The sequence below is a fragment of the Myotis myotis genome, unplaced genomic scaffold (genome assembly GCF_014108235.1).
Source record: "Myotis myotis isolate mMyoMyo1 unplaced genomic scaffold, mMyoMyo1.p scaffold_m19_p_16, whole genome shotgun sequence".
In the NCBI taxonomy this organism is placed as follows: Eukaryota; Metazoa; Chordata; class Mammalia; order Chiroptera; family Vespertilionidae; genus Myotis; species Myotis myotis.
This window is the reverse complement of record NW_023416320.1, coordinates 52,633,623-52,659,590: the sequence shown is the minus strand read 5'-3', so window position 1 is coordinate 52,659,590 and position 25,968 is coordinate 52,633,623. Positions and strand designations below refer to the sequence as shown.

Below are 25,968 nucleotides of genomic sequence, written 5' to 3'. Positions count from 1 at the left end.
GAGGGAGTGTGCTGGGGGAGGGAGTGTGCTGGGGGAGGGAGTGTGCTGTGGAGGGAATGTGCTGGGGGAGGGAGTGTGCTGTGGAGCGAGTGTGCTGGGGGAGGGAGTGTGCTGTGGAGGGAGTGTGCTGGGGAGGGAGTGTGCTGGGGGAGGGAGTGTGCTGTGGAGGGAGTGTGCTGTGGAGGGAGTGTGCTCGGGGAGGGAGGGTGCTGTGGAGGGAGTGTGCTGGGGGAGGGAGTGTGCTGGGGGAGGGAGTGTGCTGTGGGAGGGAGTGTGCTGTGGAGGGAGTGTGCTGGGGGAGGGAGTGTGCTGGGGGAGGGAGTGTGCTGGGGGAGGGAGTGTGCTGTGGAGCGAGTGTGCTGGGGGAGGGAGTGTGCTGTGGAGGGAGTGTGCTCGGGGAGGGAGTGTGCTGGGGGAGGGAGTGTGCTGGGGGAGGGAGTGTGCTGTGGAGGGAGTGTGCTGGGGGAGGGAGTGTGCTGGGGGAGGGAGTGTGCTCGGGGAGGGAGTGTGCTGTGGAGGGAGTGTGCTGGGGGAGGGAGTGTGCTGGGGGAGGGAGTGTGCTGGGGAGGGAGTGTGCTGGGGGAGGGAGTGTGCTGTGGGAGGGAGTGTGCTGTGGAGGGAGTGTGCTGGGGGAGGGAGTGTGCTGTGCACGGAGTGTGCTGGGGGAGGGCGTGTGCTGGGGGAGGGAGTGTGCTGTGGACGGAGTGTGCTGTGGAGGTAGTGTGCTGTGGAGGGAATGTGCTGGGGAGGGAGTGTGCTGTGGAGGGAGTGTCCTGGGGGAGGGAGTGTGCTGGGGGAGGGAGTGTGCTGTGGAGGGAGTATGCTGGGGGAGGGAGTGTGCTGGGGGAGGGAGTGTGCTGGGGGAGGGAGTGTGCTGTGGAGGGAGTGTGCTGGGGCAGGGAGTGTGCTGGGGCAGGGAGTGTGCTGGGGGAGGGAGTGTGCTGTGGAGGGAGTGTGCTGGGGCAGGGAGTGTGCTGGGGGAGGGAGTGTGCTGTGGAGGGAGTGTGCTGTGGAGGGAGTGTGCTGGAGGAGGGATTGTGCTGTGGAGGGAGTGTGCTGGGGGAGGGAGTGTGCTGGGGGAGGGAGTGTGCTGTGGAGGGAGTGTGCTGGGGGAGGGTGTGTGCTGGGGGTGGGAGTGTGCTGTGGAGGGAGTGTGCTGTGGAGGGAGTGTTCTGGGGGAGGGAGTGTGCTGTGGAGGGAGTGTGCTGGGGGAGGGAGTGTGCTGGGGGAGGGAGTGTGATGTGGAGGGAGTGTGCTGGGGGAGGGAGTGTGCTGGGGGAGGGAGTGTGCTGTGGAGGGAGTGTGCTGGGGGAGGGAGTGTGCTGGGGGAGGGAGTGTGCTGGGGGAGGGAGTGTTCGGGGGGAGGGAGTGTGATGTGGGAGGGAGTGTGCTGTGGAGGGAATGTGCTGTGGAGAGAGTGTGCTGGGGGTGGGAGTGTGCTGTGGATGCAGTGTGCTGGGGGAGTGAGTGTGCTGTGGAGGCAGTGTGCTGTGGAGGGAGTGTGCTGGGGGAGGGAGTGTGCTGTGGGAGGGAGTGTGCTGGGGGAGGGAGTGTGCTGTGGAGGGAGTGTGCTGGGGGAGGGAGTGTGCTGTGGATGGAGTGTGCTGGGGGAGGGAGTGTGCTGTGGGTGGGAGTGTGCTGGGGGAGGGAGTGTGCTGTGGGTGGGAGTGTGCTGTGGAGGGAGTGTGCTGCGGGATGGAGTGTGCTGCGGGAGGGAGTGTGCTGTGGAGGGAGTGTGCTGGGGGAGGGAGTGTGCTGGGGGAGGGAGTGTGCTGGGGGAGGGAGTGTGCTGCGGGAGGGAGTGTGCTGCGGGAGGGAGTGTGCCTGGGGAGGGAGTGTGCTGTGGAGGGAGTGTGCTGGGGGAGGGAGTGTGCAGGGGGAGGGAGTGTCCTGGGGGAGGGAGTGTGCTGTGGAGGGAGTGTGCTGTGTGAGGGAGTATGATGTGGGAGGGAGTGTGCTGTGGAGGGAGTGTGCTGGGGGAGGGAGTGTGCTGGGGGAGGGAGTGTGCTGGGGGAGGGAGTGTGCTGCGGGAGGGAGTGTGCTGGGGGAGGGAGTATGCTGTGGAGGGAGTGTGCTGGGGGAGGGAGTGTGCTGTGGATGGAGAGTGCTGGGGGAGGGAGTGTGCTGGGGGAGGGAGTGTGCTGGGGGAGGGAGTGTGCTGGTGGAGGGAGTGTGCTGGGGGAGGGAGTGTGCTGCGGGAGGCAGTATGCTGCGGGAGGGAGTGTGCTGCGGGAGGGAGTGTGCTGGGCGAGGGAGTGTGCTGTGGAGGGAGTGTGCTGGGGGAGGGAGTGTGCTGTGGATGGAGTTTGCTGGGGGAGGGAGTGTGCTGTGGGTGGGAGTGTGCTGCGGGAGGGAGTGTGCTGTGGAGGGAGTGTGCTGGGGAGGGAGTATGATGTGGGAGGGAGTGTGCTTTGGATGGAGTGTGCTGGGGGAGGGAGTGTGCTGTGGATGGAGTGTGCTGGGGGAGGAAGTGTGCTGGGGGAGGGAGTGTGCTGTGGATGGAGTGTGCTGTGGAGGGAGTGTGCTGGGGGAGGGAGTATGATGTGGGAGGGAGTGTGCTTTGGATGGAGTGTGCTGGGGGAGGGAGTGTGCTGTGGATGGAGTTGCTGGGGGAGGAAGTGTGCTGTGGGTGGGAGTGTGCTGCGGGAGGGAGTGTGCTGTGGAGGGAGTGTGCTGGGGGAGGGAGTATGATGTGGGAGGGAGTGTGCTTTGGATGGAGTGTGCTGGGGGAGGGAGTGTGCTGTGGATGGAGTGTGCTGGGGGAGGAAGTGTGCTGGGGGAGGGAGTGTGCTGTGGAGGGAGTGTGCTGGGGAGGGAGTGTGGTGCGGGGAGGGAGTGTGCTGGGGGAGGGAGTGTGCTGTGGAGGGAGTGTGCTGGGGGAGGGAGTGTGCTTTGGATGGAGTGTGCTGTGGATGGAGTGTGCTGGTGGAGGGAGTGTGCTGGGGGAGGGAGTGTGCTGGGGGAGGGAGTGTGCTGGGGGAGGGAGTGTGCTGGGGGAGGGAGTGTGCTTTGTGAGGGAGTGTGCTGGGGGAGGGAGTGTGCTGGGGGAGGGAGTGTGCTGTGGAGGGAGTATGCTGTGCGAGGGAGTGTGCTGGGGGAGGGAGTGTGCTGGGGGAGGGAGTGTGCTGGGGGAGCGAGTGTGCTGGGGGAGGGAGTGTGCTGTGGAGGGAGTATTCTGTGCGAGGGAGTGTGCTGGGGGAGGGAGTGTGCTGGGGGAGGGAGTGTGCTGGGGCAGGGAGTGTGCTGGGGGAGGGAGTGTGCTGTGGAGGGAGTTTGCTGTGGGAGGGAGTATGATGTGGGAGGGAGTATTATGGGGGACGGTTTATGCTTCCGGAAGAGAGTGATCATTAGGTCTGTCACTTTGGTGCCTTGCCTGGCTACTCTGCTACTTGATTGGTTCTGTGGGGTGTGTGTACCCCACCTCCTCCACTCCTGCTTCTGGGACCTCCCTGCCTCATTACTTTTGGTGAAGTTCACACCCTCCAGACAGAGATGCCTCTCAAGGTTACTTAGTTCTCTGGTCACAGACTTGCAGGACTTCTCATAGCAATCCCCAGCTAAATGCACCTCAAGCCGGTGCCTCTAGCCTCTTGTGTCTCCGAAAATGGTACTATCATCAGCCACATTCTAAAGCTAAGACCTTGGGACTTGTCTTGAAGCCTCTCTCTGCCCCGTCCCTGTCCGCAGCCATATGTGCACAAGTCTATTCTTGTCCTTCTTTCAGCCACTTGTCTGCACCGCCAAGCCCCTGGTCCCAGCCATACAGCCTCCCTCTCCCCTAAGGTTATGTGGTCATGGGGTTGGAGGGATCAGACACAGACCCTGTGGGTTGTTTTTCTAAGCATGATGGAGTGTGTGAGGTGAGAGGGTGACTGGATGGGCTAGCCTTTTAAATACCAGAGATGTGTCACCTGACATGGTTGCCAGACAGAGATGCTTGCCTGGAAGCCGGGAGTGCAGTGCGGATGGAGAACATTGTCACCTGAAAATACTCCTTTGGAGGTAGAATGACAGGGCTACGTTTCCTGGGACATGACGTGGGGAGGGAAGCAGGCTGTGGGTGTGGCAGTGAGGCATGGAAGGCAGCAGGACTGTGGGCTTCCCTGGAATCAAGGGTGGGCAGGTGAGCGTGCAGGTCAGAGGGGAGCCACTAATGTCTTCATGTCCAAACCCAGAGGGGATGGGGCGGCCAGAGAAAGGGTGCAGAGCGTGAAGGCAGGAGGGCCAGGCCAGGCTGGAGTAGGAATAATGCCTGCAGACCCTGGGCCGGGAGAGGAGCCCACGTTGGAGATTCACAGGCTGTGGTGTCTCCGAGGGAGAAGCGCTGGAGAAGGAGCGCCATGGGCCACATCACACCCGCACGCCCCGGTGACACCCCTGGCCTGCAGGGCACCTGTGCCCAGTCCCTGAGCGGTGCCTGGCATGCGGGCTCAGCTTTTGTTCAATGAATCGTTGGTCAGTCTCTGCCCCTCTGCACGCACATCTCTACATCTGTTTATCATTTTTACTGTGGGCGTATGTTTCCTTTACGACTGGAAGAGAGCGACTGAGAGCACGGCCAGGTGCTGGCTCTTTCCAGGCTGGTGGTCCCGACACAGAGCCTGGTACACAGGCCTGATAAGATGGCCAGCTCTCAGGCCAGCCAGGACTGCCGCATCTGTGAGATGCGCTCACGTTGGTCCCCCTTGGCTTGGACCACGTTTCGTTTAGTGTAAAAAATGCAGAGCTGGGCTTCATCACAGCAGCCATGTGTGCCGTCAGGGGCTTGGCAATGAAGGAGGAATCATCTGTTCAGTAGTAGAAAGAGTTTGAGAGCTGGCTAGGGAGGTCCGGTGGTTGCAGCATTGCTGATGACTCAGCAGAGACTCAACTGGTAGCTGGTCCCCTAGGAAGGTCCTATCCCCGTGACTCCTCACTGTTTCCTCATCTCTGTGTGGGATAATGACAGCACATGCTCAGAGCTAGTGGTCCTTGCAAAAGCACTGGACAGGGCAACGGCAAGAACTTGAAGGTGCTCATGGCTGCATCGCTGTTGACAGGTTCAGAAATCATTCCGCTCACGACCCTTGTCTGTCTCTGGCTGGTACTCTTGCGGAATCTCCAGGAACCTCCTGTCTGATGTCTCCAACTGGGGTCCACAGACTTCTCCAATGTGCTATATAGGTCTCTGTTCCACCCCGAAACCCAGCATCAACCCAACCCATTCCAACCCAACCCAAACCAACCAACCCAACCCAACCCATCACGAACCAACCCAACCCATCCCAACCCAACCCAAACCAAACAACCCAACCCAACCCAGCATGAACCAACCCAACCCATCCCAACCCAACCCAAACCAAACAACCCAACCCAACCCAGCATCAACCCAATCCAACCCAAACCAACCAACCCAAACCAACCCATCACGAACCAACCCAACCCATCCCAACCCAACCCAAACCAAACAACCCAACCCAGCATCAACCCAACCCAACCCAACCCAAACAACCCAACCCAAACCAACCCAACCCAAACTAACCCAAACCCACCCAACCCATCCCAACCCAACCCAACCCAACCCACATCAACCAACCCAAATCAAGCCAACCTAAAACAACCAACCCAACCTAAACTAACCCAACCCAACCAACCCAACCCATCCCAACCCAACCCAACCCACCCAAAACAAACCAGCCTAAAGCAACCAACCCAACCTAAACTAGCCCAAACCAACCAACCCTACCCAACCCAAACTAACCCAACCCAACCAACCCAACCCAAACTAACCCAAACCAACCAACCCAAAACAACCAACCCAATCCAACCCAAACCAAACCAAACAACTCAACAACCCAAACCAACCCATCTCAAACCAACCCAACCCAACCCAAACCAAACCAAAACTTACTCTCTTTTCCATCCACTAAATTAGTCAGGCCCAAACCTAGAAGTAGTTCTTAGTCCTCCCGTGACCACACTGTGCTGGCTCTAAGCCTGCAGTGCATGTGGAATCTGCTCTGGTGTCTGTCTAAACCACCCATGCTGTCCGGCCTCCAGTGGAGCCCCCTTCTGGCTCCCTGCCTCCCACACAACCACCGTCAGTGGCATAAGTTACTCCTTAGAACTCTTTGGCTATTTCCCTTCATGTTTAGAATAAGATTAAACTTCTTTCTAGAATGCACTCTGGTTCTAGACTTCATTCATCTCTTCACTCTCCTCCCATCCCTCTCTGTGGCCTCAGCCATCATGCCCCATTCTCCTTCACACTGAACTCAGTGCTCAGTGTCACAGCTGAGAGGGATTGCCTACCAGCCCAGGCAAATTAATTCCCTCCATTTCACACACAGATTCTCTTGTGAGACCTGTTCATGTCATTTGTAGCTCTTTGTAGAATTTGCAAGGATCTTCCTTTTCATTGTTTGTTTGGGAGAACACTGTTTTACTCAGCATGAGAAGGTAATTTCTGAATGATATTATATGAAGGAAAAGTTGTGTGTACATTGTGGAACCAGGAGCCCAATTTCCAGGGTTTCAAAATGCCCAGTTTGGTGTAGTCAGTGTAAGGACAGATGCAAACAAAACTGGTGGCCTCCTTCTCTCCAGTGAGGATGTTTCACTCCCTCATTTCCACTCAGAACCCTGATGTTGGGAATTGTTGATGTTAAGCGCCGCCACACTTATTGGGATGCACACAAGTATTTCCCTTGCTCAGCCTGCAACCCAGCTGGGTCTTTCTCAGGGGCCTGGGGCCCCTTGGAAACGCAGTCACTGAGGAAGACAGCCCGTCTCCATGTCTGCAGAGGGTCTGGCCCAGCCCGGTGGGGGCTGCCTGGCTCCTGAAGACACGATTTTATTTTCCTTTGGATAAAGTGAATTGGCTCACACAGACTCACCCGGGTGAGCCGTGACCTGGAGAGAGGTGCTCCTTGGAGGTGCTCCAGTGGCCGGGTGAGTCTAGGATGGACTGGGTGACAAACGGTGCCGTCCAGGCCTCGGATGGGCGGATCGGCGGCTGTTTGCCTGGATAGCGGGGTGTCTGCAGGCTTCCTGAGCACATTTCCGACTGAGAACTGCCTTGGTGCACACCATGTGGCTTAACGCTTATGCAGTGACTCAGGTTTCCTCTGCTGCCTTTGAGGAGAGAAGCTCTGGGTTTGGGAGAGATTTTATTTTTAATTATAGTTCTGATAGCAATAGTAAATATCCTTCAGGTTTAAAGAAAACTTTAATTGTTAAGTTCTTAATACAGCAATATCACTATTGGCTGAGAGGGGTTGCCTACCATGAGGATTTGTGGATACAGATGTCTCGGCTCCAGGTGTCCTCCCAGTGCAGGCAGAGCACCTGCCACACGGGTTCTGTGACCTGTTTGTGGGAAGAAGGTGATGGGGGCACTGTCCTGCTCTCTGTTTCTCAAAGGCCTTCAGGTGAACATGCTCAATGGGTAGTGTTTTGGGTGCTGGACCCGTTAGCCTCTACTGCAGGTTCTGAACACACAGCTGGCTTTGCTCCAAGTGCAGCTCCACGGAGGAAGGTGCTCCCAGGAGAAGCCGTGACCTGGAGGGAGGTGCTCCCTGGAGGAGCTGTGACCTGGAGGGAGGTGCTCCCTGGAGGAGCTGTGACCTGGAGGGAGTTGCTCCAAGGAAGGGCTGTGAGCTGGAGGGAGGTGCTCCCAGGTGGGGCTGTGAGCTGGAGGGAGGTGCTTCCAGGGCAGGGCAGTCACCAAGGGCCTTCAGCAGAGCATACGTTGAAAGGACAGAACGGGACTGATAGCTGTGTCCCTAACTCCTCTTCCAAGAAAAAGCCACAGAATGTATCAGTTACTCAGCCTGCCCTTATCTCAGCCAATGGGAATGCAAGGAAAACAAACCCAAGGCCAAAAGTATGCTGACCACCCCCCTGTCTTTGTCTAACCAGACCCTAGCCGCACCCTGCCCTTGCGTCACTAGCCCCTGGCCCTCACTCAACCGACCGGAATCGGCCAAATCAGTAGTCCGAGTGGGCCCTCACCCCCCCAACCCCCACCCAAGCCCTATAAAGTCTTTGTTCTTTCAAGACTCGGGGCTCTCTTGCATCCTGCTGCTGCACCAGTAATGGAGGCAGAGGGACTGAGCTGAGCTTGAATAAAGGCTCTATGCTTTTGCATCGGACTCTGCGCTCCCTGGTGGTTCTTTGGGGATCTTGAAATCTGGGCATAACAATGTGCTCCCCAGGAATTGTGCTTACTCCTAAACTCGTCTGGTCCTGGTAACAGGAGTGTTTTGCTTACAGCACCAGGAAGGAGATACATCTCTGTGTCTAATTAAATCTGGCTCAGCCTGGCCTGAAGGGGTTGGTGGGAAGTCTGAACCAGTGTTTTCTCTGAGTCCCGCTGGCAGGTGGGCGGGGAGAGCTCTCTTTTCTTCTCCTGAGCCTGCCCTCAGCCTGCTGTCTGACTGGCCGCTTTCTGCTGCAGCTGTGCTGTGGGCTCCGTCCTTCCCGAAGGCCATCCACACCTGCCCGCCCGGGGCACCTGGGAGGCCGCACCGGCTGGCTCAGGCCCTGCCACCCAGGAGAGCTTCCCTATGACCGGGACTTGTGTAGGTTCCTGCCCGCCAAGCAAAATAGAAAATAGGATGTTTTATGGCTACATTCCTAGAAAGACTAGTTGCGCACTAGCTGTATTTGTTGCTGGTACAGTCACGTTTTCCTTCTGATTGTAAAAGAAATCAGCACGAAAACATCTCCCCAGCCCGGCCCTGTCCCTTGGAGCTTGGACATGTGGGCCACCCCCCCTTACCCCCCTCCCTCCAGGACTGGTCAGATTCTTGCCCACAGAAGCCTAAGATTCGGAATCTGTTAGCGCTCCTGGGAGTGAAAGATGGAGAATTCTGAGTCCTTTAACCTTCTCGGGAGGCTGGGGGAGCTCCCTCTCCTATGTTTGCACGGCTCTGTCCCCCAAACTGCAGATGGTTCACTTCCCAACTTTGTTTTCTTGTCTCTTTAAACTGTGCACCATTGTGGGAAACTGTTTATTGCCTTCACTATCTGATAAACATAGACAGAGAACCCCCTGAAGGCTGGGTGCCTTTGAAGCCCTAGCAAAGGCTGGAGCTAGGCGCCACCTCTGTTTGTCCAGGCAGTGGTAGCTGAAACTACTCCCCCATTTATTATTATGTAAATCCTTGCTGATGGGCTAGTCTGCCTGTTGCAGGGGGTCACTTGCCTAAGGGCTATGCTATGGGTGCATCCCAGATCAATAAAAGCTTGGTGAGGTCTGAGCACGGGAGGAAGTCCTTCCCCTTGAGTTGGACTTGCCCGCCTGGTCCCCCAATATTTCCAAATTATCTCTTGTCTTTTCATATTCATTTGTGTGCGGCTCTGCTTCCAGTTCCTGAACCCTGACCCACGCGGGTCGTGGGAAGGAAACACTCAACACACCATCTACTGAGGGCAGAGGTGGGAAAGAGGGTGTGGCCATCCTGCCAGCCCAGCCTTTCTTAGTGAGCTCAGCCCGCAGCCACAGCAACAGCCTTGGGGCAGTGTGGGGGGCACTGGTCTGGGCGGAGAGGGGGGTGGGGGGCACTGTCACTAGCGGGGACTCTGAGACCCAGCGGAAAGGCCTGGAGGTCCCAGCTCAGGCCTCTGAATGTCCTCAGGAGGAATCAAGCCGATGGAGGCAGGTGGCCTTGGGCTGCCACCTGGGCAGACGCCGGGTTGCGGGGTCGGGCGTCCAAGGGGAAGTGGGACAGCTGTCAAGAATGAAGTTTTGGGGTTGTTACCTTGAGGGTCATAGTTCAGAACTTTCCCAGATTCACAGGTGTGTCTATTGCATAGTAATTTCTAGTTTTAAAGATACACACACACAAATCTCTCTAAAATATTACTTAAGGTTTTAGGGTTGTTTTCTGTTTAATCTTTAATTTTCCAAGATTTGTTTGTTTTCCAATGTTGAATTTGGGGATTCTTTCTACAAGGGTGTCACAGGCAGAGCTTGAGCAGTGCTTCTGTTTCTATGTGAGAGGAGAAGGGCCCTTTAATATTTAATACCCTCATTGTCAAAATAATGTGCTGACATCAAAATATACATTTTAAATGAAAACAAAACAACACACACACACACAAACAAGCCAATGCTTTCAAAACTGACCTGGAAATAGAGATTGTTTTGGTTACACTTATAGCTCCCACATTCTTTGATGATGAATAATAATATGTCCGCACTTTAACCGCCTCAGTCACAATCATTAGTGTTGGACGGTTGTGCCTAAACAGTGGTGACCACTGAGCTTTGCTGAGTTGGGAGGAAGCCTGTGGCACCTGCAGACTTTGTCCTTGGCCCATCCAACATCCTAATTTTAAAAGGCAACGCTGTCAGCTCTGTGTGTGACCAGCTGGGAGATTCCAGATCCAGAAATCAAATTATATTGAGTGACTGGATCTAGGGATGGGATCAAATTAGGAAAGTTAGTTTAAGGGGGATAAAGGCGAAGTGTTATCTGTGGACCTGAAAACCCAACTCAATCTCTATCATAAAAGGCCAAAGGGGGACACAGCCTCACGACCAACTACCGGACTCACCAGGAGGTGCATTGTGGGTCCCGCAGCGGCCACGGTGGGTGGGACTTCTGGAGCATCACGGGGTGCCGGCAGCGTCTGCGGAGTTTGTGAGGCGTCGCGGGGCGGCAGACATGGACCTGATGGCAGGTAGGCCTATGGGACCCTACATGTACTCGATTTAATCATGCGCTGGGCCTCTAGTTCTAAGTGTAAAAAAAAGAAGAAAGGCAAAAACATCATGATAGAAGGTTTTTGGCTGACAGTTAAATGTCAATTCAACAGTGACACTGACTGCTGGTACGTGGCTCTCCGTGTGTTAGCGATATGGACGGACCACTGTGTTGGCGATAGCTTACCAGGGAAGGGCCCATTCTTCAGAGGGACACAGCCCTTGGAGGGAGGGGGAGGGGGACACAGCTATGGGGGGAGAGGGACACAGCCATCAGGGGGAGGGGAGACACAGCTGTCAGAGGGGGACACAGCCCTCGGGGGAGGCGGCACAGCTGGGTGAGGGCTGTGTGAGTGGCAGCTCCTGCCATCAGCGGGAGTCTGAGAGGAATGTCCTGCCGCACAGCCCTGTGGAGGACTCTGAGGCACATCCAGGCATGCTTGCTCCTGTCCACCAGGGACTCGGTCCCCCTATGGCATCAGACTGTAAGTGATGAAGAAGGAAATCAATGAGGATGCGGCATGAGAACCCTTTTCCAGGAAGAGGACTAGGAGGGAGGGGCGGGCGAAGCGAAGGCTTTGGAAGGAACCTAGAGGTTTGAGAGGAAAATGGTCCCTGGAGACACAGGGTGGCGTGGGGAACCAGGCTCGGGGCGTGGGAGGTGCGTGCGGTTTTAGAGGAGAAACGTTCTGCTTCGACGGAGATGCTTGTGAGATGGCTAACCGCGAACACACCCTGCTTCTGCTCTCCCGATGGTCGTGTTTTTCTGCATAAATCAGTGTCTGTCTGGGAGGTGGGGTGGCAGAGGGTCAGTGCCGGGGGGGGGGGGGGGGTACAGTGAGCAGCGGCCTGGCCTTCCTGGAGGCCAGCTCCCTCGTGGCCTCAGCTCAGCCTGCTCCTGGCCTCGCACTGCTCCCTTCCGAGGCACCCCCCGCCCGTCTTCCTCCGTGGAGAGCTGAACTGTGGCTCCCGGCCTAGTGAGCGCGCTCTCATGTTACGTGATCTTCCTAAAATACAAAGTGTGACAACATTGTTCTTGGAATTCAAGTTGGATGCAAAATGTGAAATGTTCTAATCAGATCTGTTCCCAGCCTGCAGGAAACAGAAGTGGCCCCTAAGAGAAACTGTCTCGTGCACAAATCTCCTGCTTTTAACACCATTCTGGCCATTCCTGGCCGTGCCCCCGCCCCAGCTGACAGAGGTCGGGCGGCCATGGGTCTGCACATCCAGCTCCACCAGTGCCGCCCAGGCGTGCGGTGCCCGCTCGGGGCTCTGCCCTCACCCAGTGCGCAGTGCTGTCCCCAGCCTCCTCCAGGGAACACAGGGGGTTCCGGACTGTGAGGACCCTCCCGGAGCAACTGCACCCTAACCCGGCGTCCTCCTGCCGAGGGGCCCCGCCTGGACCACACAGACCTCGGCACTCAGCTCCCTTGTCGTCAATATTGTACGTGAACCTTTACATGTTACACACAGAAAACTACTACCAGTGTCAGATGTAGAAGGTCGTTTTCAAACAAAGTACAATTTTAAAAAATGAAAAGATCGTTGTTATGTTGTGGCTGAAGGTCTGAGCCTGAAGCCTGTTCTCTGTTTGTCAACAAGGGGGTTAAAGGTGACGCTGTGACATCTCTGTGACTTAACTAGAAGGTGGAGGAAGAACTGAAGAACTTCCAGACCACAGGCCCCAAGGCCAGCGAGCGCCAGATCCGCAGGCCTCAGCAGCCCTCAACGTCACCAAGCGCCCCTGACATCATAGAGTGCCGGGTCCGCAGGCCACGGGCAGCCCAGCTGCGGCTGCACCTGCAGGGTCTTGCCCTCATCTGTCTCCAGCTCATCCCATGGAGCTACCACTAAAAAGACATTCAAATGCACCTTCTCCATGCTAGGCCTGCTTCTCATCTGACCTGTTACACTCGGCATATGTGTCACCCGTTCCCTAAACACACCCACTGCACACCCGTCACCCTTTCCCTAAACACACCCACTGCACACCCGTCACCCGTTCCCTAAACACACCCACTGCACACCCGTCACCCGTTCCCTAAATACACCCACTGCACACCCGTCACCCTTTCCCTAAACACACCCACTGCACACCCGTCACCCGTTCCCAAAACACACCCACTGCACACCCGTCACCCGTTCCCAAAACACACCCACTGCACACCCGTCACCCGTTCCCAAAACACACCCACTGCACACCCGTCACCCGTTCCCTAAACACACCCACTGCACACCCGTCACCCGTTCCCTAAACACACCCACTGCACACCCGTCACCCGTTCCCTAAACACACCCACTGCACACCCGTCACCCGTTCCCTAAACACACCCACTGCACACCCGTCACCCGTTCCCAAAACACACCCACTGCACACCCGTCACCCTTTCCCTAAACACACCCACTGCACACCCGTCACCCGTTCCCAAAACACACCCACTGCACACCCGTCACCCGTTCCCTAAACACACCCACTGCACACCCGTCACCCGTTCCCAAAACACACCCACTGCACACCCGTCACCCGTTCCCTAAACACACGTACTGCACACCCGTCACCCTTTCCCAAAACACACCTACTGCACACCCGTCACCCTTTCCCTAAACACACCCACTGCACACCCGTCACCCTTTCCCTAATCATCACGCTGCACACGGGCTACAATGAAACCTGGCCACAGGGGTGGCAGCAGGTCTACGAGGCTGACTGCAGGCCCCCTGAACCCTCGTCTCCATCTTCTTACTCACCATGCGTGGTGATCTGTGCATGGCTACATGCTCCCTTATGTTAAATCATGGGAGACAATGGCTGCTGCGCAAGGCCACATGCACACAGAGCGGCTGGAAGGCCGAGTGTTTAGAACTATGCAGAATGGAAGACCCAGGGCAAAGTTCACTTTACCAATTAGATCACCACATCATCAAACCAATATAAAAGGCCAATTGGAAACCATCAAGATTTAAAATAATTAAAATTCTGGAATATGTATACAGAAAGGGGAAAACCTTCAAAAGAAAAGACGCTTTTTTTCTCAATTTATTTCTCAAATTGAATCTTTATCCTCGCACTTTAAAAATGATCGGCGTAATAACAGACAACTCACACACTGCTTCCGTCTCTCACGTTAATTTCCATTTTCTCGAGGCACCACCGGTGAATGTCAAGCTCCAACATGGAGATGGAAATACACATTCTTATAATTTTAATAAAATACTTCGTTGCCTCAACGCCATCAGTCATTTCTGCTTTTCCTCATTTTTTCACACTGTGGGTGTGGTGCTTTCGAATTTGTCCTGTTCACACTGTTTGCTGACATTGCTGATAAACATTTTCAGAAAAGGGCATTATTCCTTGTACATTTTCACTTAGTGACATAACCCAATTAGCCAAAAAAGAACCCACACTATATCTTAAAAAAAAGAAAAAAGCCACCCAGTCAGTGTGGCTCAGTGGTTGAGCATCAACCCAGGAACCAAGAGGTCAGGGCACATGCCAGGGTTGTAGGCTCGATCCCCAGTAGGGGGCGTGCAGGAGGCAGCCAATCGATGGTTCTCTCTCATCAATGTTGCTATTTCTCTATCTCTCTCCCTTCCACTCTCTCTAAAAATCTATAAAACACATTAAAAAAAAGGGAAAAGAAAAAAGGCTCCCTGGTGGTATTACGCAGCAGTTAAGGAGGATGGGCGAGGAGGTTGCTCCGGGAGGAGGCAAGGACCAGCACCTGTCCATGCCCAGGTTGTTGGCTGAGGTCAGAAATGGAGGTAGAAACATATGTTGAAAGATTAATATTTTTCTTTATATACTTTGCATTGTTTTACCTGTGAAACAAGTTTTAAAAGAAGAATTCAATAAATAACATTTAAAAACGTAATCTGGCCCGGCCGGCGTGGCTCAATGGTTGAGTGTCGACCTATGAACCAGCAGGTCACGGTTTGATTCCTGGTCAGGGCACATGCCTGAGTTGCAGGCGGCACCCGATCAATGGTTTTCTCTCATCATTGATGTTTCTCCCTCTCCCTTTCTCCAAATCAATAAAAATATATTAAAAACAAAAATGTATTCTGGACAAGAATCTAATGCACAGCCTGTGGGAGAGGACATGAGCTGGACGGCCAGTCAGAAGGCCGTGTGCTCTGGTGAGTGTAGAGGGCGCAGTGCAGACGCCAGCCACAGCTCAGACAAGCCGTGCAGACCCCAGAGTGAACGTGAGTGCCTCCATGGACACGCCTGATGCCAACAATCACCGTGTACAGGAAGTGCACAATATTACACTGGAGAACAGCTTCAACCGCCCAGCCGGTGGTGGCTCGGCTGGTGGGAGCACTGGTCCATGCTCCAAAAACAGGCTGCGGGTTTGATTCCCAGGCAGGCACATACCTAGGTTTCAGATTCGATCCCCAGTCAGGGTGCGAATGGGAGGCAACCAATCGATGTTTCTCCCTCCCTCTCGCTCTCCTCTCCCCCTCTCTCTAAAATCAATAAAAATAAATAAAACCAAAAAAAGCTTCAATTAACCAAAGAGACAAAAATTGAACTATGTAGCAAAATGCATACTTTCTACTATTTTAATTTTAAAAAGACTGTAATGTCATGGAGAAGACTAATATTTACATGAAGGAGAAACTTCATTGAAGCTACTAAGACTCACGTGGATTTCATAAAAACAATCTGATCAGGGCAAGAGAAATATAAAATACCTTTTAATAAGCTGACTGTTCTTCTTGAAAAAGAGTCCCCTATAAGCTTTTATTTTGAAATAAGAGTAACGATGGCGACCGAGAAGCGGGCAGTATTTCCGGGTAGGGCTGGAGGCCCATCTGCTTGTTGTCCTTCAGCTTCTGCACTATGACTCTGGCAAATTCCTCTCCCTGGATGTCAGTGGTGTCCAGTAACTGCCTGACTTTGGCGGTCCTCGTGGGTTTGGTGCTGATGAGTTCGTAGTCCTCCTTCATGATCAGGTCCCGGGACAGCAGGGCGTCCAGCGCCTGGTTGAGGCAGGCCTCGGTCATCTGGCTCACGACATCCTCCCTTTTGCTCTGGATCCACTGCTGGGCCACCCCAGGCTGCAATCGCTCTGCACAGAGCCAGGGGACAGGTAAAAGGTGAGGACAGACACGTGCAATGAAGAAAACAAGATGAAAAAGAAATGAGGAGGCATAAAACCTGTCTTTACTGTGACTGTGCTAATAGGAAACCAGTACTTTGGGGAGATGCTGTTAATTTTCAGTAAACAGATATCTGACTTATTTCTTCTCATCCCTCCTGAAAAAGCACTCCTTTTTATCTGCTATAAATCATGGGGCAAAACCTTTTTTTAAGTTTTAAAAAAATGTGTAAAAGATACCTGCATGTTTGTTAGATAAACAAAAGCAACTTTGCCTTTAGTAATGTATTCGGTCACACCTGGGCCCAGCCATTTTCCCCTCCCCAGACCGTGAGGAATCGGCCCCTGAGCTGTGACCGCACGAGCCTGAGCTGTGACCATGCTCCGGCCCCGGAGCTGTGACCGCACGGCCCCTGAGCTGTGACCGCACGACCCTGAGCTGTGACCGCACGACCCTGAGCTGTGACCATGCACCGGCCCCTGAGCTGTGACCACGTGCCGGCCCCTGAGCTGTGACCATGCACCGGCCCCTGAGCTGTGACCACGTGCCGGCCCCTGAGCTGTGACCGCACGACCCTGAGCTGTGACCACACGACCCTGAGCTGTGACCGCACGACCCTGAGCTGTGACCACGTGCCGGCCCCTGAGCTGTGACCGCACGACCCTGAGCTGTGACCGCACAACCCTGAGCTGTGACCATGTGCCGGCCCCTGAGCTGTGACTGTACGACCCTGAGCTGTGACCACGCGCTGGCCCCTGAGCTGTGACCTCACAGCCCCTGGTGCTTGGGCTGGAAGTGCTTCCCGACTTCAGAATGTCCGTGTCCCCACATTGGGAGAGTGAAGACAGTAGCCCTGACGTGGCAGACCTACTGGGCAGAGTGGAGAGGTGTCTCGCAGCAGGAATTACCTGAGTTCCCCTCGGCGGAGAGGGGGTGTACTGCCAAAGAGCGCGGGGCGGTCTCATGGTCACAGATCAGGGCCGTCTGAGCCGCAGACACGTCATCCCAGCTGTGATTGGCCGGGCGGGGGAGCAGGGTGGAAAGGTCCGGGGTTTTTCCTGAAAGACAATGTTGCTACTGGGGGAGGATATCCTTAGTTCCTCCTGCAGCTCAGCTGTCAGCAGGGCGACACCGGGGAGGGCACGCAGTGTCCACTGCACTGCTGCTTGCGCTGCATGTCCACCTGATTCTGCAAGTAACTGCTTAGGCCAGGAGGGTCACACCGAATGTCCTGCCACACTCTCGCTGTCTGTCTGTCCCATGTAAGGGACACATCATGGGATTTTACTTCTCCATGTCGCCCCTCCCTCCTCTGCGTCTCCGCACTTTGAACTGTCCTCTGACTCGGTGTGTGACGTGTTTCCTATGCTCTCCTTGGTTACCCTCGCCACCGCAGGCCTCAGTGGTCACCTCTTCCCAAGTCCGTGTAATTACCTTTTCTGACTTCATGGAACCTCGGTCTCACATTTTAAGCAGCCAACTGGACAGCGCCCTCATGCATGCTGCTGAACACCTCGTTAAAAAACATTAAAAACTGAACTGCTCACCTTAACTCTAGAACCCGTTCTAGTGACTAGCACCAATGCTCTGGCAGTCCTGGCTTCTCCATCCCTCCTGCCAGTGAGGAGGGGCCTCACCCTATCGGAGACAGCACCCCCACCCCCTCCTGTGCTCTGGTCAGGCCTCCTAGCCCCCCGCTGTGGCTGTGCTGCAGCAACAGACCAAGTCTCCCAGCTGTTCCCCCACCTCGTCTCCTTGCTCTCCCCAAGTAGCCTAGAGTCCGGCCGGAAGGACTCTTCCTAAAGCAAAGGATTTCATCCCGTCACTCCCTTGCTCAGAAGCGTGTAGTGATGGCTCCCCACCCTGGTCGGCCTCGCCACACCTGGCCTCCCCGTCCATGCGCCCTGCCCTGCGAATCCGAGCCCCGACGCTGTGGCTCGGCCTGGAACGCCCACCCATTACCCACCCTTCGTAAGGACAGCTTCAGCCCCCGCCAGCAAGTTCTTCGTGATGGCAGAGCCGAGCAGAGCAACAGGAAAACACTGATCAAAACACCTGCTTCCAGCCGCGGACGTGCAGCTCCTGACCGTGGACCCAGAGCCCCTCAGGCTGCTGTGAAGACGCCCTCCCCCAACCCACAGCCCTGTCACCTCCCCTGCACCCGCTGCGGCCACACTGTGCACACGCAGACACACTGCTCCTCCCTCTCCCGAGGCTGTCCGTATTTTCCTGTGCTGCCCCGCAGCATGCCTTCCACACGGGAGGGGTCTCCTGAACATCCCAGGACGCTGTACTATCTGTCCCTTTGTGAACATGCGTCATGGGTGCCAATGGGAGACACGTGCCACACACACTGTGATTGTTTGCAAGAATATCAGCTTGAAAGAAAGTGGAAACCTGTGAGCCAAACCGACGACAAACCGTACGTACCAGACACAAGGCCATCGTGCTGAGCAGCGCACAGGGATCTGGCGGCTCTGGGAGAACCGCTACTTTTATGACACTGAGAGGATCCACAGGATTCCTGAGGTGAACAGGGACACACGATTTAGGCTAAAGAAAAATCATTCAAAAGTTATACATCTTTAATTTCTAAACAGTTCTTGCTTGTGGCTTATTATAAACAAAGAATCAAAATGACAGTTACACCTTACAAAGTAAAAAGCCACATATATCAAATAAACAAAAAACCTGATTTTTAAAATCAACTTAAATTGGGGGGTGAATGATAACATATTAGAAATGATAACTTTTCCAGTATTTGCTATATGATCTTAGAGGCTCTGTACAGTTGATGAGAAATTTGAAATCTGCAACTCTGGTTCCCGGCTGATGTAGAGCAGGCGCCTCCCCTTTCTGCCCACGCCCCACCCGCACAGGGCCCACAGAAGTGGTGGAGCATGGCTGCGCCTCCACCAGGCTTCCGCCCTCGGGGCCGGGCTTGCCGGTGCTATCTGTCCTCTCTGTCTACACTGTGCATGTGGCTCTGAGCGGAGACGGTGGGCACAGCAGATGGAGAGCCCAGTGCTGTGCTGTAGCGTTCACGCTGAAGCCTTTTCTGAGTCTGTGAAGTGGACATACGTTTTCTGAAGAGAAATGACCAAGATGCAGTGAGCCCGAGGAGATGCCCTCAGGAGCCCTTTCCTCGTGCACAGCCACACGGTGCCACTCCCCTTCCCTCCTCCTGGGAGAGGGAAGGACAGGCAGATGGACAGCGCAGAGCTCGGTCAGGGTGGGCCCAGCACCACCAGAGCAACGTCCCCCCTGCCGATCCATGGGGACACAGTGCGTCACACAGGCCACAGGGCTGGCTGGGCGAGGAGCAGGGGCTGGATGAGGGATTTCTAGCCGGGCATGGCCCTGGGCCATGGGCAGATCCCAGCACCTCCCCAGGAGTTAGATTGGGTGACTTTCCCAGATTCTCAGATTTTGAGTTTATCAACAGAAGTTCTGTTTACCTCTAGTGGACCGTGATTTAGAGAGAAGTTCAGAGATGCCTCCGATTTCTTGTCACATATGTGGACAGCACTCAGAGCGCTCTGCACCTGGAGCAGACACATACATGTGCTTTAACTGGAGTAACAAATCACATGAGTAAAATTCTTTAACAAATCAGCTTATCCTAAATGGTGATCTTTGTTTTTAACAATTTCTTTATGAAAAGTCTTATTAAATTTATATTCTATTCCTGGCCCCGATGTGGGCTGGCTGTGTGGGTGCTGTGTCACTGACATCCACGCACCTCCATGATCTTACCAGTGCGATGGCAACAAGATCCTGCCCTACGAGTTTCACAGTACTGATATAAGGATTAAAATATATATATATATATTTTATTGATATCAGAGAGGAAGGGAGAGGGAGAGAGAGAAACATCAATGATGGAAGAGAATCACTGATTGGCTTCTTCCTACACACCCCCTACTGGGGATCGAGCCTGGAACCAGGGCATGTGCCATGACCAGGAATTGAACCATGACCTCCTGGTTCATAGGTTGATGCTCAACCACTGAGACACACAGGCCACACAATATAAAATTTTTTTAAAAAAATTAAAGAATAACTGTAACAACCCTAAGTGAAAACAATACAGTAAGTTAAAAACAATGATGAAAGTGATGCTATTATTAAATGACTAGAGGCCCGGTGCACATAATTCGTGTACTGGGGAGAGGGTCCCCTCAGCCCAGCCTGTGCCCTCTTGCAGTCTGGAAACCCTTGGGGGATGTCTGACTGATGGCTTAGGCCCGCTCAGTCAGACATTCTTAGTGATGCCGTGGAGGCGGGAGAGGCTCCCACCACCACCGCTGCGCTTGCCAGCCATGAGCCTGGCTGCTGGTTGAGAGGCGCTTCCCCTGTTGGAGCGCACTGACCACCAGGGGGCAGCTCCTTCATTGAGCATCTGCCCCCTGGTGATCAGTGTGCGTCATAGTGACCGGTCATTCCTACTGTTCGGTCAATGTGCATATTAGCCTTTTATTATATAGGATATTCAGGTATTTATAATTATATAACTTACTTTATTTAAAAAGCCAGACTTCTAAAAATTAACAGTTTTAAATATAGATCCTAATATAAGTTGTTTGTGGACAAAGGAACTGGAATGGTTCTTTTCTACTTTAAAACCAAGAAAGCAGATCCTTTGGTACACCTGCTTAGAAGAAGAGAGAGTTATAAGGAGAGAAAAGAGAACTGAAAAGATAAAGCAAAAAGAAATGTTATTGAAGTTTGTATCTACTAAGAAGTGGATAAGATGGAATGTTCTGGAAAACACTGTACCTATCAGAAGTGGATAAGTCAGTAAAAAGTTATCAAAAGGATTAACACAGTTTCTCTTTAGTTATTTCCCTAAAGTCTTCAGAGTAATAGATATCTGGGTTCTTATACTTCTCTTTGTCCAGTGTTCTCAGGCTTTTCTGTGATTTACAGTAAGGTAAGCTGTTAGTGCCTTAAAACACTCAGGCACTAACTAGTATTGTCCCCATCAATTCTTAGTTTGGTTAAGGGAAGCCGTTTCCTTTATGCGTGTCCCTTCTACATCAGAGGCTGTGTCAATCGATCCTGCAAACTGGATCATATTTCAAAGGCAACATAAGGAAACCCAACAAGTGCTAAACTATGCTTACTCTGCCCCCGAAAGGACCACAGTGGCTTTTAAACAACTTTAATGTTGAGAAAACCCTGCAGTGTTGGGTCCCTTCAGTTTTTCTGATCTGCAAGAGCCAGGAAGACAACTGTCCTAGATCCACATCAACAGACTGGCTATGCAACAAGTGAGTAGGATAACAAAATCAAAAAGCAATTTAAAAAATAAACATTTTGTGTATCAATCCTCAAATAATACACAAAATAAAATACACTTAATAAAAATCCTGCAGCTTAACTTACCATAAATCATAGAAAAGCCTGAGAACACTGGACAAAGAGAAGTGTAAGAACCCAGATATCTATTACTCTGAAGACTTTAGGGAAATAACATGTGGATTAAAAAGTTGATTTACGGAATTCATTGTACACACTGGCATTCATGACACTTTTTTTTCCTTCTGTCTTATTTTCTTTCCTTTCTTTTTTTTCTTTATTGTTGGAAGTATTACAGATGCCCACTTTCTTGGTTTTAAAAATATATATATCTTTATTGATTTCAGAAAGGAAGGGAGAGGGAGAGATAGAAACATCAATGATGAGAGGGAATCATTGATCGGCTGCCTCCTGCACACCTCACACTGGGGATCCAGTCCGCAACCCAGGCATGTGCCCTGACTGGGAATCAAACCGTTACTTCCTGGTTCATAGGTGGATGCTCAACCCGAGCCACTCGGCTGGGCATGTTTGTTTTTTTCATTGAACCCCTCCACCCCGCACCTGCCCCTCCCAGGCCTTCACCACTCTATTGTCTGTGTCCATATTTGCGTATAAGTTCCCTGGCTAATCACTCCCCACCTACTCACCCACCCCCACCTTCCCTCTGGAATTCACCAGTCTGTTCCATGCTTCTATGTCTCTGGATCTATTTTGTTCATCAGTTTATTTTGCTCATAAGATTCCACATATGAGTGAGATCATGTGATACTTGTCTTTCTCTAACTGGCTCATTTCACTTAGTATAATACTCTCTAGGCCCATCCTTAAAAGATAAGAGTTCTTTCTTTTTGACAGCTGCACAGTATTCCATGGTGTAAATTACCACTGCTTTTTTATCCATTCATCTGCTGATGGGCACTTGGGCTGTTTCCAAATCTTAGCTATTGTAGTTGCACTGCTATTAACATAGTGGTGCATACATTCTTTCTGACTGGTGTTTCTGGTTTCTTAGGATATATTCCTAGAAGTGGGATCATTGGCTCAAATGGCAGTTCCATTTTTAAGTTTTTGAGGAGACTCCATAGTGTTTTCCACAGTGGCTGCACCAGTCTGCATTCCCACCAGCAGTGCATGAGGGTTCCCTTTTCTTTACATCCTCGCCAGCACTTGTCATCTGTTGATGGTAGTCATTCTGACAGGTGTGAGGTGGTATCTCATTGTTGTTTAAATTTGCATCTCTCTGATAATTAGTGACTTTGAGCATTTTTTTCATATGTCTCTTGGCCATTTGTATGTCCTCTTTGGAGAAGTGTCATGACACATTTTACATTAAAATGTAATATATAGGAGTTCTGGAAATGCCTGGAATCTGGAGATGGCCATCTGAATGGCATGGAAAAGCCTTTCAGTGACAGAAGGAGAGCATTTATAACCTCTCATAAACGCTTCGCCCCAATACTATAGCCCATACTTGTGAAAAGTACACAGGTAAGAATTACAAACTAAATCGAATGTCTCCGTGACTAACATATAGTTGTTTAAAGTCTGATTTCCAGCATTTCATTTAGCAATGATTTACCTTTGTTTTCTTTAGTTGCAAAACAGCTTCAAGAAAACTTATCTCTTCATATGTTCTCAGGACTGGCTCAAGTTCTATTAAACATTCTAAATAAGAAAAAAATTAGAGTTCAGATTGCATCTAGTCATTAAATTGAATAATATAAATGATAATATTTAACTGATAAGGCCTACGTCAATTTTTCCCACTAATGACAACCAACTGTCTTAACAGACTTTATTACAGGCATACAGATATCATATATACACCACAAACAAAAGTAAACTTAAAATGGATTAAACTTAAATATAAGACAATAAACTCTTTGATATCAGTCTTAGCAATATCTTTTTAATATTCAGATTTTCCTAAAGAAGCAGCATCTAGCCTCAGCATGCCCCATACCTCTCTCTAAAAGGCCCCAGGCCAAGCATGTCTCCTCAGACAAGGCCAACAAAAACAAAAATAAACAAGTGGGACTACATAAACAAAAAAGTTTTTGCACAGCAAAGGAAACCATCAACAAAATGAAAAGACAACCTACTCAATGGGAGAAGATTATTTGCAAATAATCTATCCAATAAGGAGTTAATATCCAAAATATATAAGAAACACATACAACTTAACACAATCCAACTGAAAATGGGCAGAGACCCTGAACAGACATTTCTCCAAAGAGGACATACAGATGACAAATAGATACATGAAAAGATCCTTAGCACCACTAATCATCATGGAAATGCAAATTAAAACCACAATGAGGCATCACCTCACACCTACCAATGTTGACCATCAATAATCTACAAATAGCAAAAAAGAAAAAGAAAAAGATCAACATATAGGAAGTGTTGGTGAGGATGTGGAGAAAAGGGAACCCTCGTGCACTGTTGGTGGGACTGTAAATTGGTGCAGCCCTGTGGAAAGCAGTATGGAGGTTCCTCAAAAAATTAAAAATGGAATTTCCATATGACTCTGCAATCCCACTTCTAATATTTATCCAAAGAAAATAAAAACACAAATTTGAAAAGGTATGTGCACTTCTGTGTTCATTGCAACATTATTTACAACAGCCAAGACATGGAAGCACATAGGTGTCCACTGACAGACGAAGGGATCAGGCTGCGGTTCAGTGCACAATGGAAAGCATATACTGAGCCATACAAAGTAATGCCATCTTGCCGTCTGAGACAACATGGGTGGACCAGAGGGTCTTATGCTGAGTGAATTAGGTAGGACAGAGAAAGACAAATGCCATATGATTTCACTTACATGGGGAATCCAGAAACAAAACAGAAACAGACTCAGATACAGAGAACAAACGGATGGTTGCGAAAGGGGAGGGGAGTAGGGAGATGGAAAAAATAAGATAGGCATCTAGATCAATAGAACAGAATCAGAACTGAGAGTCTAAAGTTAAATCCTTCCAATTATGGTCAACTGCTTTTTGACAAAATTGAAAAGGACATTTAACGGGGACAGGATCGTCATTCCAACCAGTGGCTCTGGGACAGTCGGAGAGCCACAGGGACACAGATAAACTTACTCTTACCCACAACAAATGTGGACTTAACCTGAAATGGACGTGCACCCAAGTGGAATATAGGAGAGAGTCTTCATGACCTTAGGCTGGGCACAGAATTCTTAGCTATGACCTAAAAACAGGGTCCACACAAAACTGGCAAATGAAGTTCAAAATATTGAAAACTTTTATTCTTCAAGAGACACTATTAAGAAAAATGAAATACTGGCCACAGACAGACAGATCACGTCTGCATGTCACGTGTCTGCTGGAGGACTTGCGTCTCTAGAGTATACAAAGAACGCTGGGCGGCTTAATCAGATAAATGGCCCAATTTAAAATGGGCAAAAAATTAAATTTCATCGAAGGGGAGATACAAATGAGTAAAAAGCACATGAAAATAGGTTTAACATCATCAGCCATTAGGAAATGCAAATTAAAACGACAATGAGATAGCACTCCATACCCACGGAAAGAACTGCAATTAAAGCGCAGACAGCAGCAAGTGCCGACAGCAATGCAGACACAACCTCAAGTCCTCCCGCTGCTGATGGCAACACAAATGATGCAGCCACTGTGAAAGTTTGGCAGTTTTTAAAAAAATGGCAGATAAATTTATCATAAACTGAGCAATTTCACTTATAGTTACTGAGAGAAATGGAAACACATTCACACAGATGGGCAGGTGAGCAGTCACAGCAGCAATGTTCCCGGCGGCCCACACGTGGGAACACTCAGAATTACCATCATCACTAGGAGAAAATGAACCTGCTGCTCGAGGGAGAGGCCAGCACTCCAGGTAGAAAACTGAGCGTCACACAGAGGTGGTGGACAGGGCCACGGCGGGAAGTGTCACTCACACTGAGGTGGCGGACAGGGCCACGGCGGGAAGTGTCACTCACACTGAGGTGGCGGACAGGGCCACGGCGGGAAGTGTCACTCACACTGAGGTGGCGGACAGGGCCATGGCGGGAAGTGTCACTCACACTGAGGTGGTGGACAGGGCCACGGCGGGAAGTGTCACTCACACAGAGGTGGTGGGACAGGGCCACAGCAGGCCTGCCACACTGGGAAGAGTATAGAGCAAGGAGACGAGGACCTGGAGGGGCTGAGGCCCTGACAGTTAGAAGTTGAGGGAGGAAGAGAAATGAGGGAGGAAGAGATGTATTCTTTTGTGTCTTGAAACCCCCAGAGGGAAAGTCTCAAGGAGAGCTTCACTTTGGAGAAGAGAAGGCATCAGGATGATCATCTAAGAGCAGCTCTCCAGCCTTAGGGCTCAGGGCTCTTCACAATGACCCAGCGCCCCAAGAGCTTCTGCACATGTGGCCGTGTCTCCTGCTATTTAGTATATGAGAAATTAAAACAGAAAAGCTTAAAATAAGAGTATGTGCGAACACATTGCGTTATCTGTGAGAGCAATGATACCATCATGCCTGTTTAGCTTCTGCAAATCCACTCTTGAAGGATGAGTAAAAGGGAAGCGTGTCCCTGTATTTATTATTTTGAAAACAGTGTTGGTTCTGAGAACCGAGTCTCTGGGAGCAGCCCCCGGAGCCCCGCCCCTCAAGACAGCGGGTGCCTCAGAGGGAAAGTTCAGATCTTTCAGAAGCAGTTTTAGTGCCCAGTTTGGGCCATTGATTGAAAGAGAAACCAGGGCCCTGGCTGATTTGGCTCAGTGGAGAGAGTGTCAGCCTGCACACCGAAGGGTCCCGGGTTCGATCCTGGTTAAGGGCACGTAGCCCGGTTACAGGCTCCTCCCTGGTCTGGGCCCTGGTCAGGTGCATGCAGGAG

At 51.8% G+C, this 25,968-nt stretch overlaps 1 protein-coding gene and 1 long non-coding RNA gene across 8 annotated transcripts in view; both read right to left on the bottom strand.

Moving 5' to 3' along the window:
* Positions 1–9,835: 9,835 nt before the first annotated feature.
* Positions 9,836–11,495, bottom strand: LOC118670472. Its single transcript, XR_004972346.1, has 2 exons — positions 10,543–11,495; positions 9,836–10,402 (listed from the first exon to the last, which is right to left on the bottom strand). It is a non-coding gene; the product is annotated as an uncharacterized LOC118670472 (long non-coding RNA).
* Positions 11,496–13,709: 2,214 nt separating this feature from the next.
* RIPK2 (receptor interacting serine/threonine kinase 2) overlaps positions 13,710–25,968 on the bottom strand; it is a 39,816-nt gene continuing 27,557 nt past the window's right edge. For 2 of the 7 annotated variants that reach the window (XM_036337507.1, XM_036337514.1), the window contains 6 exons: positions 22,680–22,765; positions 19,255–19,341; positions 18,227–18,320; positions 16,705–16,854; positions 15,389–15,765; positions 13,710–14,009 (listed from right to left, as the gene is read on the bottom strand). In XM_036337507.1, the coding sequence (XP_036193400.1) occupies positions 15,428–15,765; positions 16,705–16,854; positions 18,227–18,320; positions 19,255–19,341; positions 22,680–22,765 (755 nt within the window). In that variant the 3' untranslated portion in view covers positions 13,710–14,009; positions 15,389–15,427. Of the gene's footprint in view, positions 14,510–15,388; positions 15,766–16,704; positions 16,855–18,226; positions 18,321–19,254; positions 19,342–22,679; positions 22,766–25,968 lie in introns of all 7 variants that reach the window. The other 5 variants (XM_036337508.1, XM_036337509.1, XM_036337511.1 and 2 more) reach the window with 5 other exon arrangements.